This window comes from Aquarana catesbeiana, linkage group LG04 (genome assembly GCF_042186555.1).
Source record: "Aquarana catesbeiana isolate 2022-GZ linkage group LG04, ASM4218655v1, whole genome shotgun sequence".
Taxonomy (NCBI): domain Eukaryota; kingdom Metazoa; phylum Chordata; class Amphibia; order Anura; family Ranidae; genus Aquarana; species Aquarana catesbeiana.
Window position 1 is genome coordinate 643,377,361 of NC_133327.1, and position 21,509 is coordinate 643,398,869.

At 44.0% G+C, this 21,509-nt stretch overlaps 1 protein-coding gene across 2 annotated transcripts in view; it reads right to left on the reverse strand.

Annotated features, from left to right (window-relative positions):
* HHAT (hedgehog acyltransferase) overlaps positions 1 to 21,509 on the reverse strand; it is a 502,378-nt gene that overhangs the window by 231,262 nt on the left and 249,607 nt on the right. For both annotated transcript variants that reach the window (XM_073628427.1, XM_073628426.1), the window contains one exon: positions 8,225 to 8,260. In XM_073628427.1, coding sequence (XP_073484528.1) covers positions 8,225 to 8,260 — 36 coding nt within the window. The remainder of the gene's footprint in view (positions 1 to 8,224; positions 8,261 to 21,509) is intronic.

The following is a 21,509-nucleotide window of genomic DNA, read 5'->3' on the forward strand; positions in this document are numbered from 1 at the left end:
ATGTAATCTAGTATTTTTGCGGTGATCTGAACGCCTAAGTATTTGAAGCTAGAGGTTAGTGGTATTTGAAGTGCCACGACGTCCTGGGCTTCTGGCTCTGCATCCACTACCATTAGGGAAGATTTAGTCCAGTTGATCACCAGCCCAGAGTACTTCCTAAACTGTACTATGATCGACATCGCCACTTCTAGGGAGTCAGAAGTGTCTCCCAGCAGCAGCATTGTGTCATCTGCGTATAGCATGATTTTCTCTTGTAGTTCCCTGAACTTAAAACCCTGAACCTGCGGGTTAGACCTAACCAGTGCAGCCATTGGCACAATTGCCACCGCGAACAAAATCGGTGACAATGGGCAGCCCTGACGTGTCCCCCTATGGAGCCTGAAGGGAGGGGAAATGTGTCCTGCCTCTCTGATGACCGTCTGCGGGGAGCTAAAGAGCAGCTTGACCAAGGACAAAAACATGTCACCGAATCTAAACTTTCCCATAACCGCCCAGAGGTATTGCCATTCTATGATGTTGAATGCTTTATGGGCATCTAACGACAGTAGCGCCCTGTCTCCCGTGTTGTCTGGTTGGGCTTGAAGGTTAAGGAAGAGTCTGCGGAGGTTTATAGCAGTGGATTTTTGGGGGATAAAGCCTGATTGGTCCGAGTGTATTATGGAGGTGATTACCTTGTTGAGTCTAAGGGCCAAGACCTTTGCTGGGAGTTTGATGTAATTTTGTAAAAGAGATATTGGCCTATATGAGCCTGGGTCTAGAGGGTCCTTCCCCGGTTTCAATATAAGGACAATATTCGCTCACGTCATGGATTCTGGTAATCTTTGGCTGGACCTAGTAGCTTTTTGGGAAGCAGAGAGGCATGGCAGTTCTACTGCCTGCAGGTATGTCTCCAGTTCTGTCTCCGTATACCTGGACCTGGACCTGTAGAGGTCTGAGTAGTATTCAACCAGCTCTTGCATGATTAGGCTAGGGGTGTTCACCATCCTCCCCTGCTTTGTGCGAAGAGCACCAATCGAAGGGGAGGTCTGGGAAGACGTCACAATCTTTGCCAGCAGGCGGCCGGTCTGCTCCCCCTCCTCATAATAAGTGAGCCTATTAAAGAACCTCTTTTCATCAGCTGCTGATTTGGTGATCTTAACTACCACCTCTTGCGCTGCTAACCACGCCTCCCTGTTTGAGTTGCTAGGGTCATCTGTAAACTTTGTTTCAAGCCAGCGAACAAGCTGTTCCGCCTGTTCCCTAGTCTTGGTTTTAATATTTGTCACTTATTTTATGAGAGAACCCCTCATAGTTGCTTTAAAGGCATCCCAAGCAGTGTTGAGATCAGGGTGGTCTGCATTTCTCTCCCAGAATTCTCTAATTGCCTCTAGTAGGCCTTCGTGAGAGGGAATCAAGTTCAACCAAAAGGCATTGAGTTTCCAGGGGGCCCTTTGCAGGTTCACAGTCTGTCTGGCAATTAGTTGGATCAGAATGGGGGAGTGGTCAGAGATGCCTCTGCCAAGATATTGAATTTTGCGGCCGTTCCCTGGGGGGGCGGGTGCTTGTCCAGGATGGGGTCCATATAGCAGTTCAGATCTCCCACAGCTATTAGCGGGAGGTCAGGGTGGCTTAATTGGAAGGCCAGGAGTGTTCTCAATGACTCTGAGTTAAAGGGGGGTGGGATATACAGAGCAGTTAAAATACATTTAAATTAGGGATGCACCAAAATTTCGTCCGCCGAAACATATCGGCCGAAAATGGCCCTTTCGGCAAAAAGCCGAAAGAGAATTTTTGCCGATACCGAATGGGGTGGGGCCTATCAGGGGGGCTTCCTATATCGTAGAAGAGAGGAGAGCCACCGCCTGTTTGATTACAGCGCCGGGAACATCACAGCTTTCATTTCAATAGCTGTGTGTTCCCCGCTGCGCGCCGTCACATACAGGTCCAATGGGACGGATGATCTGTCTATAAAAGTGCCCGGACAAGGGGGAGGGGCTGTATGTGATGGCGCGCAGCGGGGAACACACAGCTATTGAAATGAAAGCTGTGATGTTCCCGGCGCTGTAATCAAACAGGCGGCGGCGGCTCTCCTCTCCCTTCACTGGCTGCAATGGGGACACTGGCTGCAATAGGGACACAGGCTGCACTACTGGGGACATTGGCTGCAATGGGGACACTGGCTGCAATGGGGACACAGGCTGCAATACTGGGGACACAGGCCGCAATACTGGGGACACTGGCTGCACTACTGGGGACACTGGCTAGCTGCATCTGACGGGCACTGGTGAGGCTGCATTGATCTCTTGCATCATTTCCGCAGTCTCTGACTCTCTGACCATGTCCCCAGTCTCTGACTATCTCCTGTACCATGTCCCCAGACTCTGACCATATCCTGTACAATGTCCCCAGTCCCTGACCATCTCCTGTACCACGTCCTCAGTCTCTGACCATCTCCTGTACCATGTCTGCAGTCTGACCATCTCCTGTACCATGTCCCCAGTCTCTGACCATCTCCTGTACCATGTCTGCACTCTCTGACCATCTCCTGTGCCATGTCTGCAGTTTCTGACCATCTCCTGTACAATGTCTGCAGTCTCTGACCATATCCTGTACCATGTCCCCAGTCTCTGACCATCTCCTGTACCATGTCCTCAATCTCTGACCATCTCCTGTACCATGTCCCCAGTCTCTGACCATCTCCTGTATCAAGTCTGCAGTCTCTGACCATCTTCTGTACCATGTCCCCAGTCTCTGACCATCTTCTGTACCATGTCCCCAGTCTCTGACCATCTCCTGTACCATGTCTGCAGTCTCTGACCATCTCCTGTACCATGTCTGCAGTCTCTGACCATCTCCTGTACCATGTCTGCAGTCTCTGACCATCTCCTGTACCATGTCTGCAGTCTCTGACCATCTCCTGTACCATGTCTGCAGTCTCTGACCATCTCCTGTACCATGTCTGCAGTCTCTGACCATCTCTTGTACCATGTCCTCAGCCTCTGACCATCTCCTGTACCATCTCTGCAGTCTCTGATCATCTCCTATACCATCTCTGCAGTCTCTGATCATCTCCTGTACCATCTCTGCAGTCTCTGACCATCTCCTGTATAAAAATATTTTTAAAAACAGTTACTTTTGGTATCGGTGTTGTTTCGGTATCGGTTTCGGTTTTCGGGATCAAGGAAGATTTATTTTCGGTATCGGTTTCGGCACCAAAAAACCCATTCGGTGCATCCCTAATTTCAATTGGTACACTTTACATTCTAGGATAACATATCTCCCCTCAGTGTCAATCAGTCGGTCATATACCTGAAAATCTACCGACCTATGCACCAGTACGCTCACCCCCCTGGAGTAGGAGGTGTGCATAGAGTGCTACCCCCCTCCCAGCCATGGACAAGGTACCGTGTCGGGAACCAAATGAGTCTCCTGAAGGCAATAAATTGCTGGGGCGTGTTTCCAAAGAACCGTGGAAAACATGGTACGTTTTAGTGGGTCCTGGAGACCTCTAATGTTCCAGGACAATATGGATACAGTGGTCATCTGTAGAAGCGGAAGTTTGAAATGAGGTGGTATGGGAAGGCCTGGGCCTCTCGTTCTCTGGATGTTGCTTGCTCTTGCTTGGCCACAAAGAGAGCAGCGGTATAGCAGCCAGCAGGCCTGCATAGTATTGTGGTAGAAGTAAAGTGGGCAGAGTTGAAGTAGATAGTTCTGGAACTGTAGCAGCGGATTAATTCAACCTTGGATTGGATAAATTGACAAAAAACTTTGGAGTCTTCATCACACATGTGACTGGACAAACTGTTGCCTGCTTGAGATCTGTGAGTAAATCGGGCGGCTTGAACTGTGTAGAAAAGTAAGGCGGAAACCCAAACAACAAACTTAGGGTTTCCTCAGTTGACATAACCCACATCCCTCATGGAGGGCCGAATAGTGCTTTCCAGTTAAGTTTGCGTTAATCACACAAAACACATTGCTCTCAACGCTGGGAGAAAAAAAATGTGTTGGGGCTCCCAGCCAGGTTGTCGGCTTCTTGTGCAGGAAACATAATGAAGATGGTGGGCATGGTGCTCACCTCTCTTTGATGGGCCCTGTATGTGGCCTTCAGTCACCCTCCACTGCGGCTCTTCTGGTCTTGCGAATGGACTGTTCATTGGCATCTATCCATGAGGATGCATCTGTTGCCGATTCGAAAAAGTGTGCTTGGCCTCTTGCTGTGATGCGGAGTCGTGCCGGGAACAGCATCGCGTATGGTGCCTGCAGCTGCTGGAGTCACCTCTTTACTTCTGCAAATCTCGCTCTGCGTCTCTGCACTTTTGCTGAGTAGTCTGGGTAAAAAGAAATGCGTACCCCATTAAAAGTAATACTGCGCTTTTCCCTTGCTTGGTGGAGTATGATTTCTTTGTCCTTGTAATTGAGGAGCTTGGCCAGTAGTGTGCGGGGTAGATGGCCAGGTGGGAGAGGTCTAGACGGTACCCTGTGGGCTCTCTCCATTGAGTGAAGTGAGGTGAAAGCTTCCTTCCCGAAGATCCCCAGCAGCCATTTTTCCACAAATTCTGTGGAGTCCCTGCCCTCCGTTTTCTCTGGCAACCCCACAATACACACATTATTTCTCCTCATGCAATTTTGGAGATCATCAGATTTGATCTCATTAGCTCTGACCATTCTAGCTGTATTTTGGGAGTCTCTGAGCAGTGGGGCTATTTTATCCTTCATGTCACTAATGCGACCCTCTGCTGCGGTGGTGCGTTCTCTTATCTTCTGAATGTCATGGCGGATGAAGCCCAGTTCCTCCATCATGCCTCCAAATTGCTCCTGTAATGTGTGTACAGATGCTGTGCAGTTGTGCACCGCTCTTAGGATGTCTGCCAGAGTGGGCTGCAAGGGCTCCTCTCCCCCCCCCTTCCTCCATGTAAGTGTCAAGATTGCCAGATTCTCTGGATTCAGCTTGGGCCTGTGTGCTCAGTTCCCCTGCTAGGGTTGCATGCAGTATGGCTGGGGTTGCTTCCATGTCTTCCTCCCCTCTCTGTATTGCTTGCCCCACCATTTTTTGTTTGTAATAGCTCATGTCCCTGGGGGGGGGGTCTTTCCTGGTCTGCTTGGGGGTTTTGGGAAGTTTACTCACATCTTTCAGCTTGTCAGCTCCACCTGAGGTCCCAGGAAGCGACGGTCCAGCGCCATCTTGGATTTCGGGCGGCCTCCGTTTGTGGGGCAACATTGCGGCCTGTGAGTTTGGAAGAGGTACCGGTGCCATCTGGGGTAAGTCCCTGCAGTGTTTTGTGCCGAAAACTGGCGTTTTAGCTGGCCGGGAGAAGGATCAATGGAGGATTCTATGCGGGAGCGCTGTGAGACACGTCTTCTCACATGCCGCTCTTGGCCACGCCCCCCACCTGTGTGTAATTTAATCTCAATATAAATACAGCTGTTCTGTGAAGCCCTCAGAGGTCTGTTACAGAACCTTAGTGAACAAACAGCATCATGAAGACCAAGAAACACACCAGACAGGTCAGTAATAAAGTTGTGGAGAAGTTTAAAGCAGGGTTAGGTTATAAAAAAATCCAAAGTTTTGAACATCTCACGGAGCACTGTCCAATCCATCATGCGAAAATGGAAAGAGTATGGCACAACTGCAAACCTACCAAGACATGGCCGTCCACCTAAACTGACAGGCCGGGCAAAGAGAGCATTAATCAGAGAAGCAGCCAAGAGGCCCATGGTAACTCTGGAGAAGCTGCAGAGATCTACAGCTCAGGTGGGAGAATCTGTCCACAGGACAGGACAACTATTAGTTATGCACTCCAAAAATCTGGCCTTTATGGAAGAGTGGCAAGAAGAAAGCCATTGTTGAAAGAAAGCCATAAGTCGTCCCATTTGCAGCTTGCAAGAACATGTGGGGGGCACAGCAAACATGTGGAAGAAGGTGATCTGGTCAGATGAGACCAAAATTGAACTTTTTGGCCAAAAAGCTAAACACCGTGAGTGGCGGAAACTAACACCACACATCCCCCTGAGCACACCATCCCCCACCTTGAAACATGGTGGTGGCAGCATCATTTTGTAGGGATGCTTTTCTTCAGCAGGGACAAGGAAGCTGGTCAGAGTTGATGGGAAGATGGATGGAGCCAAATACAGGGCAATCGTAGAAGAAAATCTGTTAGAATCTGCAAAAGATTTGAAACTGGGGCGGAGGTTTAGCTTCCAGCAGGACAACGACCCTAAGCATTCATCCAGAGCTACAGCGGTCTTTTATATTTCCTTGGGCTGGCCACACATGGCCAAATTTCGATAGAATTTTCTTTTGAAAATCAGAAAATTTGTGCGGTTTGTGATCCGACGGGGCCACCATTGATTTCGAAATTCGGCCCACCAAGCCTTCAATTTCACCTCGTGTTGCTACACAAAAGAATTTTCGTGGCTGGGAATCTTTTCTTTCCGGAAATTTTCTTTTTTTGCACATGCGCATTTCTTTTTTGATTACATTTCTCGCACGATTCTCCCATCATTAATTAGTAAATCGTTCGTTTTTCAAAAAATTTCCAACATGTCCGATTACTCAAATTCGATGGCCGCATGAAAATCGGCTGTTGCTGCAGCCCACTAATGGTGCGAAATACGAACAAAAATTCATAGATAAGATTTTCAAAGGAAAATTCTTTTGAAATTCGACCCATGTATGGCCTGCCTTAGATAAGATGTTTTAATCATATGTTAAATATGAGATTTAAATGTGTCAATATATTTTTGTAAGATCTTTGTAATTCTAATGGTGTTATAAACTGTTTGTTTCTTATATAGTTAGCGCACATTGAGTGGTTGTTTGAGTCTGAGCCAGGCTTTTATTCTATTTTGTTTAGCTTAGTGATACTTTACCAGTGGCCGCTCCACTTTTGCATTTAAAGTACTGTTGGTGCAGCTTGAGGTTTTAAAATTGGAGTTGCAGTCTTATGCCAAACAGCATATCTAGGTCAGTGACTTCACTTACTTCCATTAAGTAATACAGCTTACTCTTCAGAACACCCCATCCTGCACAATAGACGTTAATTTTGAACGATAAGGTTGCCTCACTCTAGGTTCGCTGTCCTGTAGTGGACATAACTAATTTCTAAAACCACCAGCTGATTGAAACCCCCCCCCCCACACACACACACACACACGTACGTGTGATGGGTAACAGAAATGAGCTCAGTGATGTAAATCCAGGAAAACAGTAAGATGACTTATATGTTCATTTGTCACTGAGCTGTGTAATGAGACAAGATCAACTTGTAATACAATCCTCCATAGCAGGCTAAGTTATTAAACGCTGATTTATGTTTGGAGGCTGAAGCGATTACAGGGCGATCTATCATACTTTTATAATTACAAAAAAAAAAAAAAAAAGATTTAGACAAAAAAGAACTCAGATTCAATTGCTATTGTAATGGTGTAACCAAAATATGAATATACAGCAGACACCAAAAGAGTAAGTAAGAGTTTCTCTTACTAAAATATCGGGAACTCAGATTGGTTGTCAGGCATCAAAAACCAGATGCTGACCCTACAAGGCAGGATACCCTTTATGACAAAGGAAGTATGCCTTGTTTCACCTCTTCCTGCCCACAATCTGCATATAAACTTATTTCAGCTTGATGATATCACATGCTAACTATACATCAATATACTATACATCTCATCCCTTTGACAGCTACTTAGCTCCACTAAGAGCCGGGAATCAGTCAGTGTGGTTCCCAATCATGCTGTCAGCTATGATATATTGATAACATGCAGGCTGATGGCTTGCTCCAGATAGCCACCCCAGCATATAAATGCCAGTGTGCCCCTTTTTTAATGCTGTAATTGTCTAATACAATTATAGTATTAAAAATGCATTAATTTAAAAAATGTTAAAAAAAAAAGTAAAACGTATAAACTTTGAGTTCTATGTTTGCTCTCTTACAGCTCAGTTCAATGAAGTATAAAGGTCTCCCACAGTTCCTACATACCCACTATGCAGATTTATGGTATTATACTGACTCACAAATGCCATGAGCAGTTTGCAGTTATCTATCTGAAGTTGACGATTGCAGAGTTGCTACCGACAAGGGGTCTTGCTAATACAAGATACAGATTGCTAGCTGTACAGATGTTATTAGTAGCTTAATTGTTATTAGTAGCTCCACCCAAGAGAAGCAATAACTGTCTGTACCAAGAAACATTAAGGCTTTTTTCTGCTTAGACTTTAATTTTGTAAATGTTTTAGTCTTACCTTACAAGAAAACGATGGAGGCCAACATCAAAACACCTGAAAAAAAGTTTAAATACAATAAGAGTAACGAAGAATAAAGGTAATCTATCTTCAATATATGAAAGGGCAAACATGGGACTGTAAATTAAATGAAACATTTTCTAAAATAAGTTTACTGGAAAACGGAAGGAAGGTACCTTTAGTATTCCTGTGGCTGTAGCAGATATTTCAAACTCCCACTAATACTGAACAGTAGCCTGTAGGTCAGATCTAAACTTCTATAAAGTGCATCAAAATCCTCAACAAGCAGGATGCCCTTAAAAAAATAATCAGCTCATGTTGCCAACTTTGCCAGACCCTCTCCTGCTTCTTATGCCTTTCTATTGGCCCATCATTTTGATGGGCGGCCTCACTATCCAATAGTAAGGTGCAATAAGGGGACCTGCTTAGGGGTTCTCCAGGGCACTCTATAGAGAACTGGACCCACTGATAGAGACCAGCACGAGGCAGAGTCCTCCAGTGACATCGGTACTCCTCAAACTTTCTCAGCAACCATAGAAAATGAACAACAGTATAGCACCACACTCGGTCATGCCTACTGAGTGCATTGAAAAGAGCAAAACTCTTCCAAATATCATGGGGCTACGTCATGTTACCAATCAAAGCTTTCGCAGGGATCCCTCCTATGATGCATCTTTAAAGTAGGAAACAGAAAAAGATCAGGTCATCTGATCCTAGAAGACAATGATCTATTTTTTTAAATTTACATTGGGCCAGCTTGGTTACATGTAATTATTCATGTGCCACATCCGGAAGGCCACTGGGGATGCTGAGATTCACTGTAGTGGTATGTGCCGCATACAGTCAGTGAGGTACTTTTCCGAATACAGGGAGTCACTCACTTCCATACCTCTGCCATTGCAGCAAATGTTTTGTATATGTTTTAGTAGTTATAAACTGTTCTCTGGGTGGATTAGAAGGTGATTGTGACATCATCCACCTCTCCTCTTCACCTTGTCTAATCAGAGAACGGCTTGTACTTTGTTAAATGACAGAGTTATGGGAGTGAGTGTTCAGCGCGTTGGCTAATCTTGGAGTAGTCAATTTAGATGATTGTTCCTGTGGGATATGAACTTTTAGGCAGGCCATACATTACTTTTTTTTTTTTCAAACAGCAGATTGAACAGTGAAAAATATTCACACCTTCAAAGTGGATGGAGGAATCACTCCCGCTTTGCTGCTGAATACCCTGATCAGCGCAGCTGGCAATAGCTGGTGGCACGGATTGATCAGGAAAAAGCTGTCAGGCTGGTTGTACAGAAGTTGATCGGCAGATCAACTTCAGCACAACCTGGATGCCCATACATGGATCAAAATTAATCCGTTCCCTGCTAAACCGGACGAATTTCAATTCACACATGACTGGCTTTAGACTTTGGATATTTTTCTTAAGCCATTTAGTCATGTGTGACCACCATTGGCCTGCTGTTTGCTTTTTAGCCTGTTAACTGAATTCCAGCAGTTTGTCCCTGGGCATTTCAGCGGCTCTCTATATCTGATCATTAATGTGGAATTCCAGGATATCACTAACTAATCTTAAAACTGCTCCCACCCAACTTCTAACAATTATACTATCTTCCCTGTGGAAGAGAGATGCTTGTACTTACCTGTTCTAAGGCCAGTCCAGTCACGTGATCTCCCGTGTCAGCCAGCGCCAGGTACAGGGGAGAAAAGTGAGTGCTCAGAGAACAGCTGAAATGCCTAAGCGATGACTCCACCCATGGGCTTATTATGTCCTATCCATTGTTAGCGCTCCCTCCTGTTCCCTGAAGCTGCTACTAGTTGACATAGGGGAGCTGATCATGTGCTCGGACCAGAGCGGCTTTAAAATAGGTAAGTATATGCATCTTTCTTCCACAGGGTAGTTATTATAGGTGTTGGAAGTGGGAGCAGATTTAAGATAGATGTATCCTAGAACTCTACTTTAACTATTTGGGGATAATATCTTTGGTTTAGTATGATCTGTTATATTTCTGAGCTTGACTCTGAAAGTGATAAAGTCTAAAGTCTCTTTTTTTTTGCTTAAAAATAACAAACATATTATACTTACTTGCTCTGTATAATGGTTTTGCACAGAGCAGCCCAGATCCTCCTCCTTTTAGATCCCTTTTTGGCGCTCCTGGTTCCTCCCTCCTGACGAGCGCCCCCCACAGCAAGCAGCTTGCTATGGGGGCACCCGAGCCAAACTGCAGCTCCGTGTGTCCATTCAGACATGAAGCCGCAGCTAGGCCCTGCCCCCCATCTCTCCTCATTGGCTCACTGACATTGATTGACAGCAGCGGGACTCAATGGCGCTCCACTGATGTCTTAGCCAATGAGGAGGGAGAGTCCTGAGCAACCGAGTCTCTCCTGGATAGAGATGGGGCTCAGGTAAGTATTGGGGGGGCGGAAGCTGCCCACAGAAGTTTTTTTTTATCTTAATTCATAGAATGCATGAAGATCAAAAAACCTTCTGCCTTTAGTATAACTTTAAAATCTTTTCTTGCAATATAAGAAAAATTTGCTCTACACCAAAATAAGCTTATACCTGTATTGTTCTCATGTAAATGGTACCCAGGAAACTGCTACATAAACATGAAAAGCTGAGAGTAAAATTAGGAAAATAGGATGCCATCTACATAGAGGAAGCAGAACTCTAATGTGATGTTACGTAGAGAGAGAATTGTCCTCCAGTTTAGCTATAAATAAATTAGCATACTGCTGTGTCAAATGTATTTCCTCTAGTATGCCCCATCAGCTGTAGATGGATGCCCTCCTCAAACGCAAAGTACCTGTGCAGAAGTACAGAGCTGATGAGTCATCTTTTGGAATCCCACGTAATGATGGAATACGAAGACTCAGCCTTTCATATTACAAAGCTAAAAGCAGCCTGCTGGAAGAATTTTGTTTCTGAACACTACCCAGAAGACGGTTTGTATGCACTTTGCAGGAAGCATCAGACAGACATCTCACCACTGCAATTGGCCCTCATTTTCTGTCCTATTGAAGATGGTCACCATGACAAATAGTGAGAAGCATCTTCACAGCAAGGACACACACAGCAATAAAAATGTAAATGTTCTAAAAGAAAAAAAGTTTTGTCTGGAGTTCCAATTTTTTTTTTTGTAGTATAATTCTTTATGCAAAAGATTTTTTTCAATTCTAACCAAGCATATACATAATAACAGAAAAGGGAATAAGCCTATTTTAGAATAAAAAAAAAAGTCAAGACCAACATCGCTAAGCAGATATACCAAATAAACCAGCAATAGCACATATTAAATTCATAAAACTAAAAATAGGAGGTTGGTAAGGATTATGAATTAATACACCCCCCTAATGAGAATTCATTATCAAATCAAATAGTAACCTCCAAAGTATATCTGATATGCGAAAATTACATATATTGTTAACCTATAATACATATACCTTGGCTTATCTACTTTAGGATGGAAGAAACCTTTCTCCTGACCCCAATGGGAGTCCGGAGATGAAATCTACCAAAAAAAAGGAGGGGAAAAAGAAAAAAAAAAAAGACCCCAACCAACTGGTTCAAGCTCAAAACCTTCAGAGCTTCCAATACCCTACCCTGCCCCCTCCCAAATTTCCACTTTTAGGGCCATATTCAATTTCCTGAATTCTGAGTACAAAGTTCCAAATGTTGCATTTTTTTTGCTGCAATCTGCCAACAATTTTTATTGCTTATTATAAATTGGTAATTATATATTTATTTTGTTTTGGATAAAGTATGGGATGATCTGTGGAGTTTTTTTTTTTTTGCTTTCACACAGGGTCATTTCCATTCACTTTCTTCATTAGAGATCCGACAGAAAGTGAAAAGAAATCTCTCCAACTTGAGAGAGAGAAATCCCCTTTTCACAGCTGTTACTGGAATAGATGTCTCCCTTCATTGGCAGATTTTACCTCTAATAATGTTCAAGTGACAACTGTAAAATTTTAATTTCCCATTACTTTATGTCTCCATGATAAACAGAGAGCAGGAAACTCCAGAGTGGGGACACAAACAGCGATCAAACCTAATAGTGGTTCTAATCCTTTCACTTTCCTTTTGGGTAGAAATACACTTGATAAACTAATATCACCATTTGAAAATACTGACTGATGTATGACCACCCTAAGCCAAAGTGCCACCATCTCCATATACTGTATATCAAATGCTAGGCTAGTGTTGCATACAGAGGTACACATTCTATTATGCGGAATGTCCGACAGAAAAAGTCATATGGAAGCTTTTCATCGTCTATTCCGATCGTGTGTATGCCTCATCTGACCTTTTTTTTCCCGGAAATTCTGACGGACCTAGAAATGGAACATGTTCTAAATATTTCCGACAGAACCAATTCCTATCGGGAAACCCACTTGTCTGTATGCTCTGAAGCAAGTACGAAACAAAAGCTATTGGCTACTGGCTATTGCGCTTCCTTTTTCTAGTCCCGTTGTACGCGTTGTACGTCACCGCGTTCTGGACGGTCGGACTTTGGTGTGACCATGTGTAGGCAAGAATTCCGTCGGAGAAACCTTAGGAGTTTATTCTGACAGCAAAACCGGTCGTGTGTACAGGGCATCAGTTCCACTTAAACAATCCAAAAGACATGAAATCTGTCTTGCATACAAGCTCAGAAAAAAAATCGGTGGAATTTAACATAGCAATTACACAATTTCCTGGTAGTATGGCTCTTTAAAATGGCCCTCGCCAGTCTTAAAAAAAAGCCTTGATGCCTGTCGGGGCAGTTTAGCTTTACTGACAACATGCCGCAGGTTCAAGTAGATTTTAATAGCACCACTTTTACAAAGTGGAGCTATAGAAATAGAAAAATAATTACTTCCAGTAACAAGATGACAAAGCCAGAGAAAATTAAAGTTTTACTAAATCCAGCACCCTGCAGTCACTATATCTGGTCTCCCACAGTGCACAGAACATGGAAATGCGATTATTTTAGTAAATATAAACGGCTACATACCTTTTCTCATCAGCAGTATATAGCAGTCTTGTGACTTCTATCAGTGTCTGGTTAAAGCTTGTAGGAGGCCTTTTCATTCTCCCCTGATTGTCCTATGAAGCTGCAGGACCCCTGACTCTTTGTCTGGAAATTGCTGGTCCTGTGCTGATCACATGCACTCTCCCAAGAAAAAAAAAACTCTCTAGCAATAGACCTCAAACTGAGCATGTGCAGCTTGCCCCCTAAGAATCTGATCTATCAGGAGATGGTTTGGGGACTGTGGAAGAAGGGGAGGATCAGAGGAGACACGATCAAACAGCCTTTTTACACAATGCAGAAGATTAACCCTTTAGGTTCCACAGTGAGTATAACAAGCATGCTTTAATACACTTACAGACTGATTTTATTGTTGTGGGTTTAGTAACACTTTAAAGTGGTTATAAAGGTAAAAGTTTTTTTTACCTTAATACATTTTCTGCATTAAGGTAAAGTAGTAATACTCACCTGAGCCCAATCTCATGTTGGTCATTTTAATGAAAATAAAGCAAAGCTTTACAACTCAAACTTGGTGTAAAGAGACAGGCATAGTGCCTGTCTTTGCATGGTGTAGCAGAACAGTATGTTTGCTGCCGCTACCCCCTCCCCATCTGTTGCCATTTGTCAAGATTGCTGTCGGCTTCACAGCCAACAGACTCCTAGCACCCAGTGATGCTGACAGCTGAGAAATTAGTTCCCTATCAGGTGCATTCTATTTTACAGCAGGCAGTGGGCAGATTCTCTAGCCCAGGGGTCTCAAACTGGCGGCCCGCCAGCTGTTGTGAAACTACAAGTCCCATCATGCCTGTGCTTGTGGGAGTCATTCTTGTAACTGTCAGCCTTGCAATGCCTGATGGGACTTGTAGTTTTGCAACAGCTGGAGGGCCACCAGTTTGAGACCCCTGCTAGCCAATAGAAGGCTGCCTATTATCTAAGGAATCCATCCAATGTCCACTGTCAATCACAAAGAGAGCAGACCTGATGGAAAGCTAATGACTCAGCTTCCCCATCAGGCTTTGTAAACCCAGCCAAAAGAAGTCCATGGGTGTGTGACAGGTGCAGCGGCAGGGAGGAAGCTCAGCTACATAAAGGATGGACTGTCCATAAGGACACTCCGGCCTCAGTGTTCCTCCTCATGTGGTCCCCTAATGTATGTACCTGTTTCCAATGGGCACATCATTTGTTGCCCACACTGACATCTGTGGAATTTTAAAGAATGCTGAACTCTCTAAAATGTCTGTACTTGTCCACTGCTCCGGTTGATATAAAATTAGTTACAAATAGGTCTGTTTTTAACCAAGGCTGTTTCTACAGCTGTGGCCAAAAGTTTTGAGAATGACACAAATATTTATTAAAGTCTGCTGCCTCAGTTTTTATAGTGGCAATTTGTATATACTCCAGGATGTTATGAAGATGTTATCAGATGAATTGCAATTAATTGCAAAGTCCCTCTTTGCCATGAAAATGAACCTAAACCCATAGGCGCCCAAGAAAGTCCATCAAACGCCAGGACGGTCTCCTACAGTTGATTCAGCTGCGGGATCAGGGCACCACCAGTGCAGAGCTTGCGCAAGAATGGCAGCAGGCAGGTGTGAGTGCCTCTGTTCGCACAGTGAGGAGAAGATTTTTGGACAATGGCCTGATGTTAGGAAGGGCAGCAAATAAGCTACTTCTCTCCAGGAAAAATATCAGGAACAAACTGATATTCTGCAAAAGGTACAGGGCTTGGACTGCTGAGGACTGGGGTAAAGTCATTTTCTTTAATGAATCCCCTTTCCGATTGTTTGGGGCATCCGGAGAAAACCTTGTCCAGAGAAGAAAAGGTGAGCACTACAATCAGTCCTGTGTCATGCCAACAGTAAAGTACCCTGAGACCAATCATGTGTGGGGTTGCTTCTCAGCCAAGGGAGTGGGCTAACTTACAATTTTGCCCAAGAACACAGCCATGAATATAGAATAGTACAAAAACATCCTCTGAGAGCAACTTCTCCCAACCATCCCAACAGTTTGGTGGCGAACAATGCCTTTTCCAGCATGATGGAGCACCTTGCCATGAGGCAAAAATGATAACTGGCTTGGGGAAAAAAACAAACATTTTGGGTCAATGGCCGGGAAACTCCCCAGACCTTAATCCCATTTAGAACTTGTGATCAATCCTCAAGAGGCGGGTGAACAAAAAAAAAAAATCCCACAAATTCTGACAAACTCCAAGCAGTGATTCTGCAAGAATGGGCTGCCATCAGTCAGATTCAGTATACCATAGTAACATCTGACAAAAAGATCTAAAAGCAGTGAAGCAGCAGACTGTGTGAAAATTAAAATTTGTGTCATTCTCGAAAGTTTTGGCCATGGCTGTACAGCCCACAGTAACCAGTTAAATGCTCCTTTGCATTCTCCTAGTGCAGCGTGGAACATGACAATTGGTTACTATGGACTAGTAATTATTCCCTCACTACCAACCTGCTGTATGAAAAGTGTGTCACACCTCAAAATTTTTGATTACTCATGGTACTGTTCAGCTCCTGTGATTTACTTTCAAAACCCAGATAGCAAAAGTAACAACTGAGGAGTTCATTGGTTGCCATGGGCAACATGTTCTTCATTTCGAACACTTTGCACACATCAGGTCCTGTGATAAATAAGACCCACTGTTATTTCAGTTCACGGTGAGCACAGTGAACCTCTACCTTCAGTAAATATTATATTCCTGAGGAATGCAAGTCAATTGATTTTCCACAGTTCGCACATCATCAAGAGATTTTCCGTTTATTTGCAAAGACCCGCTGAATAAATAATGCGGCCAGGGAAATCAGTAATCTTGTTATCGGTGCCATCCTAACCCAGATACATATCAGGCTTTCGGAGACCATAAAAGTTTATTGAAAATTCAATTCCTTTTCATCGATTCAATAACGTCCTCAAATTCCCACCAGGCCAAGCATTATGTGAGGATAGAAGAGTCCTCTATACAGATTGGTTTTATCACATTAAAATGTCTCAGATCATTGCTAGCCGAAGCTGCCATCTATAAAAATCTGTTTATTGGCTTCTTTAATTCTTGTACTTGATGAATATGGTCCTAACAACATCCAGGCCTGTTTATGTCACTTGTCATATGTTAAATGGAATCTGTGGTATGGTAATCTAATCTTTAAAGCGGAGTTCAACCCAAAAGTGAAACTTCTGCTCGTTGTACTCTTTCCCTCCTCAGGTGCCACATTTGGCACCTTTCAGGGGGAGGGGGGTCAGGATACCTGTCTTTCACAGGTATCCTGTTCCCACTTCCGGGAGCCTCAGCCACAGGTATTGACTTCACCGCCTGGGCTCCCTCCTCCTCCCTTCTCCTTCCCTGGCCGCCAGGCCAGTAGGAGAGAGGAGCGGAGCCTAGTGCATGTGCAGTAGGGTTCCTGGCGTGAAGCTGTAAGGCTTCAAAGCCGGGTTCCCTTACTCGCAATGGAGGCGGCATGCACCCGACAGCTGATGAAAACATCAGCTGCGGTGCCAACATCGCTGGATTCCAGGACAGGTAAGTGTCCGATTATTAAAAGTCAGCAGCTGCAATATGTGCAGCTCCTGGCTTTTAATTTTTGCAGTGGTGGGATGACCTCCCAGAGTCAGGATGACACGATGCATGGACTGATATTGGTGACATCAGCAGAGAGCGGACTTCAGACCCCTCTTTGCTGAAAACGGGTCACAGGAGTGCAAAACGAATTGTACTCCTGTGGCCCATTGGAGAAGCCCAACCAAAAGAGCTCAGGCTGGACTTCTCCTTTAACCTCTGCTGGGATTTACAGTGGGGACGGAAAGTATTCAGACCCCCCTAAATTTTTCACTCTTTGTTATATTGCAGCCATTTGCTAAAATCAGTTAAGTTCATTTTTTTCCTCATTAATGTACACACAGCACCCCATACTGACAGAAGAAACACAGAATTGTTGACATTTTTGCAGATTTATTAAAAAGAAAACTGAAATAACACATGGTCCTAAGTATTCAGACCCTTTGCTGTGACACTCATATATTTAACTCAGGTGCTTGCTGTCCATTTCTTTTGATCATCCTTGAGATGGTTCTACACTTTTATTTGAGTCCAGCTGTGTTTAATTATACTGATTGGACTTGATTAGGAAAGCCACACACCTGTCTATATAAGACCTTACAGCTCACAGTGCATGTCAGAGCAAATGAGAATCATGAGGTCAAAGGAACTGCCAGAAGAGCTCAGAGACAGAATTGTGGCAAGGCACAGATCTGGCCAAGGTACAAAAAAAATTCTGCTGCACTTAAGGTTCCTAAGAGCACAGTGGCCTTCACAATCCTTAAATGGAAGACATTTGGGACGACCAGAACCCTTCCTAGAGCTGGCCGTCCGGCCAAACCGAGCTATTGGGGGAGAAGAGCCTTGGTGAGAGAGGTAAAGAAGAACCCAAAGAGCACTGTGGCTGAGCTCCAGAGATGCAGTCAGGAGATGGGAGAAAGTTGTAGAAAGTCAACCATCAATGCAGCCCTCCACCAGTTGGGGCTTTATGGCAGAGTGGCCCGACGGAAGCCTCTCCTCAGTGCAAGACACATGAAAGCCCGCAAGATGATGAGAAATAAGATTCTCTGGTCTGATGAGACGAAGTTAGAACTTTTTGGCCTTAATTCTAAGCGGTATGTGTGTAGGTATGGAGAAAACCAGGCACTGCTCATCACCTGTCCAATATAGTCCCAACAGTAAAGCATGGTGGTGGCAGCATTATGCTGTGGGGTTGGTTTTCAGCTGCAGGGACAGGACGACTGGTTGCAATCAAGGGAAAGATGAATGTGGCCAAGTACAGGGATATCCTGGACGAAAACCTTCTCCAGAGTGCTCAGGACCTCAGACTGGGCCGAAGGTTTACCTTCCAACAAGACAATGACCCTAAGCACACAGCTAAAATAACAAAGGAGTGGCTTCACAACAACTCCCTGACTGTTCTTGAATGGCCCAGCCAGAGCCCTGACTTAAACCCAATTGAGCATCTCTGGAGAGTCCTAAAAATGGCTGTCCACCAACGTTTACCATCCAACCTGACAGAACTGGAGAGGATCTGCAAGGAGGAATGGCAGAGGATCCCCAAATCCAGGTGTGAAAAACTTGTTTAAAAAAGAAAAAGAGTACCCGGTGTTGAGGAGCCGGGTGAGGGGTTACTTTAGCAACAAGTATTGATCAGACCAGAAAATTCAAAATGGTTTAAAAGTATAAACACAAATTTATAAAATATGTTGCTTACAAATATCAAAAGTTGAAAAGTAAGTAGTTAAAAAGTAGTGTCAAAAAAACTACTGATCAAGTCCAAGATTAGACCTTGAAAAAAATTAACATGAGCTGATTAGACAAACAGGACAAAACATAAAACAAAACAACGTCAGACACCGTCCGGACGCATTGAGTTGGCAAGCAGTCATTCAGGTAAGTCTTGGAATAATTTTGAGTTTGGGAAATGTGGGCCCCCGAAACCTAAATTAAACCACATGACTGCTTGCAAATCCAATGAATATAGGGGAAAGGGGGATGGGAAGGAGGGGGGGAAGGAGGCGAGCTGCTCGGTGGGCTGAATTGACACAGCCTATGTAGACTGAGGTTCTGATAGTTGGCTGTTTGGGAGAGTCAATGAAGATGGTATTCAAAGGGTCACAAACAAAATGATGGTATGTCAGGTGGCATTGATGCTGGGAATACTGGAATTCCTCTCTGGCAGAATGCTGATTGAGATTTCAATAGATCAGAAAGGACGATTCATATGTGGAAGATAACACTGACAATCATAGGATGGAATCATAAAGAGCGTATATGATAATGAAGTCAGCAAACTTTACCATTTGAAGTCTTCAACCAGATAGGATGATTCCTGATAAATTGGGTCGGTTGGTGCAGAGAACGCTTCATATGCAGGGAAAACCAATCACTCACGTACTCATCTGCTCAGCTGTAGGAGGGCTGAAAACACTAAATCATCGTAGGCTGCAGGGGTGGCGGGAGATCCAAAGCTCCAGTGACTTGCCCCCTCCGTAATCATATGCCGTGATGAAAAGTAAATAAAATGTGCAGGCTGTTTAGGAGTGCATCCCGGTAGGCATTGAAGCATTTGAAATGTCAATCTGCTATAGACTTCAGATGGTTCGGTGCGATCATACAGCCTTAGCTCGTCAGAGCATAGCTCACAGCGTCAATGCGTTTCGCTCGGTCTAATGGCGTAGCTTCATCTTGGACGATACTTGGGCTGGTAACCACGCTCCCTTATATCGTTACAATTGCGTTCGGTCACCGCCCAAGTGTGAAAAACTTGTTGCATCTTTCCCAAAAAGACTCATGGCTGTATTAGATCAAAAGGGTGCTTCTACTAAATACTGAGCAAAGGGTCTGAATACTTAGGACCATGTGATATTTCAGTTTTTCTTTTTTAATAAACCTGCAAAAATGTCAACAATTCTGTGTTTTCTGTCAATATGGGGTGCTGTGTGTACATTAATGAGGAAAATGAACTTAAATGATTTTAGCAAATGGCTGCAATATAACAAAGAGTGAAAAATTTAAGGGGGTCTGAATACTTTTCGTCCCCACTGTATATTTTTTATTAAATAAATGAAAAAAGACCAATAAGTTTGTTTCTGTTACAAAATTTTACAAATAATTGTTCTTTATAAATTTAGGACTAAGTGTATTCTGCTACATTTCTTTGGTAAAAATAACCCAAATTTGTGTATAATATTTAGTCTGTGTGAAAGTTACAGAGTCCACAAACTATGTTATATATCTCAAAATTGATCAATCCTGTACTGACGGCCTCATTTCTTGAGGCCTGAAAATGCCAGGACAGTACAAAAATACCCCAAATGACCCCTTTTTAGAAAGTAGACAGTCAAAGATATTTAGTAAGAGGCATGGCACGTTTTTTGAAGTTTTAATTTTTTGTCATACTTTTTTGGAAAATGAAGAAATGAAAAAATAAATTTCACTGTTTTTTTTTTTTTTTTACATACTGTCAACAGTGCAGTACAGTGTCATTATATAACTGGTGTGGGCCTGATCAGGGACACTGACCGGTGACAATACGAACATTTTTTTTTTTTATTTCTTGATTTTTTTTTTATGACATTTTTTCACACCATAGTATTTTTGTTAACCATTATGATCGCTTATAGCGGTGTATTTTGTTGCTATATGCAAGCATTTTACTGAATGAAACACATTCATTCAGTTTGTTTTTTGATTAGCTGTGATTGGCCAGAGCTAATCTAAGACCCCTTTCACACCGCGGGCATTTTGCAGGCGCTACAGCGTTAAAAATAGCGCCTGCAATCTGCCCTCAAACAGCTGCAGCATTGTCTCCAGTGTGAAAGCCCGAGGGCTTTCACACCGGAGCACTGCGCTGGCATGACGGGAAAAAAAGTCCTGCCAGCAGCTTCTTTGGAGCGGTGAAGGAGCGGTATGTTTACCGCTCCTCCACCGCTGCTCCCCATTGAAATCAATGGGGCAGCGCTGGGATACCACCGGCAAAACGCCGCTATTGCGGGCGGTTTTAACCCTTTCTCGGCCGCTAGTGGGGGGTAAAAGCGCCCCGCTAGCGGCCGAAATGCGCCGCTAAAATGCCGCTAAAAATAGGGCGGCCCGCTGTGAAAGGGCTCTAATGGTGCAGATGGGCTGTGATCTGTACCATGTTATCACACTGATCAATCATAGCTAGCAACACAGTTGTACACAATGGATGGCATATAAAGAAGCCATCCATTGTTTACAACTGTCATGTGACCTGCTGTGATTGGTCACAGCGGTTACATGGTACCGGCAGCGAGCCAGTACACTGATCAGTCATCGGCTGGGTCCAATGCATGCAGCCAGTGACAGATCGTGCCACGGCACACGATCCGGCAAGACGTGATTTTGTTATAGGCTGGGTGGAAACTGGTTAAACATATGACATTTTTTTTAAAACTATGTTCAAAATTAAAAAAAATGTTTAACCCCTTCCCACCCACCACACTGTCCCCCTTAAAAGGTTCTGAATGAAGGGGGGGGTTTGGGAAGGATTGGCGATCATGTGACCCCTGTGATTGCATGATTGAGAGCCGGTCCTGACAGCTACTAATCATTAATAGGGACCGACAGCTCAGTCTCTGTGCTGAGACCTCGCAGTGAATGCATTCTCAGCAGAGAAATGTTGTCTGCCGAGTAATACACACACAGTGGATATAAAAAAGTCTACACACCCTTGTTAAAATGTCAGATTTCAGTTTCTGTGATG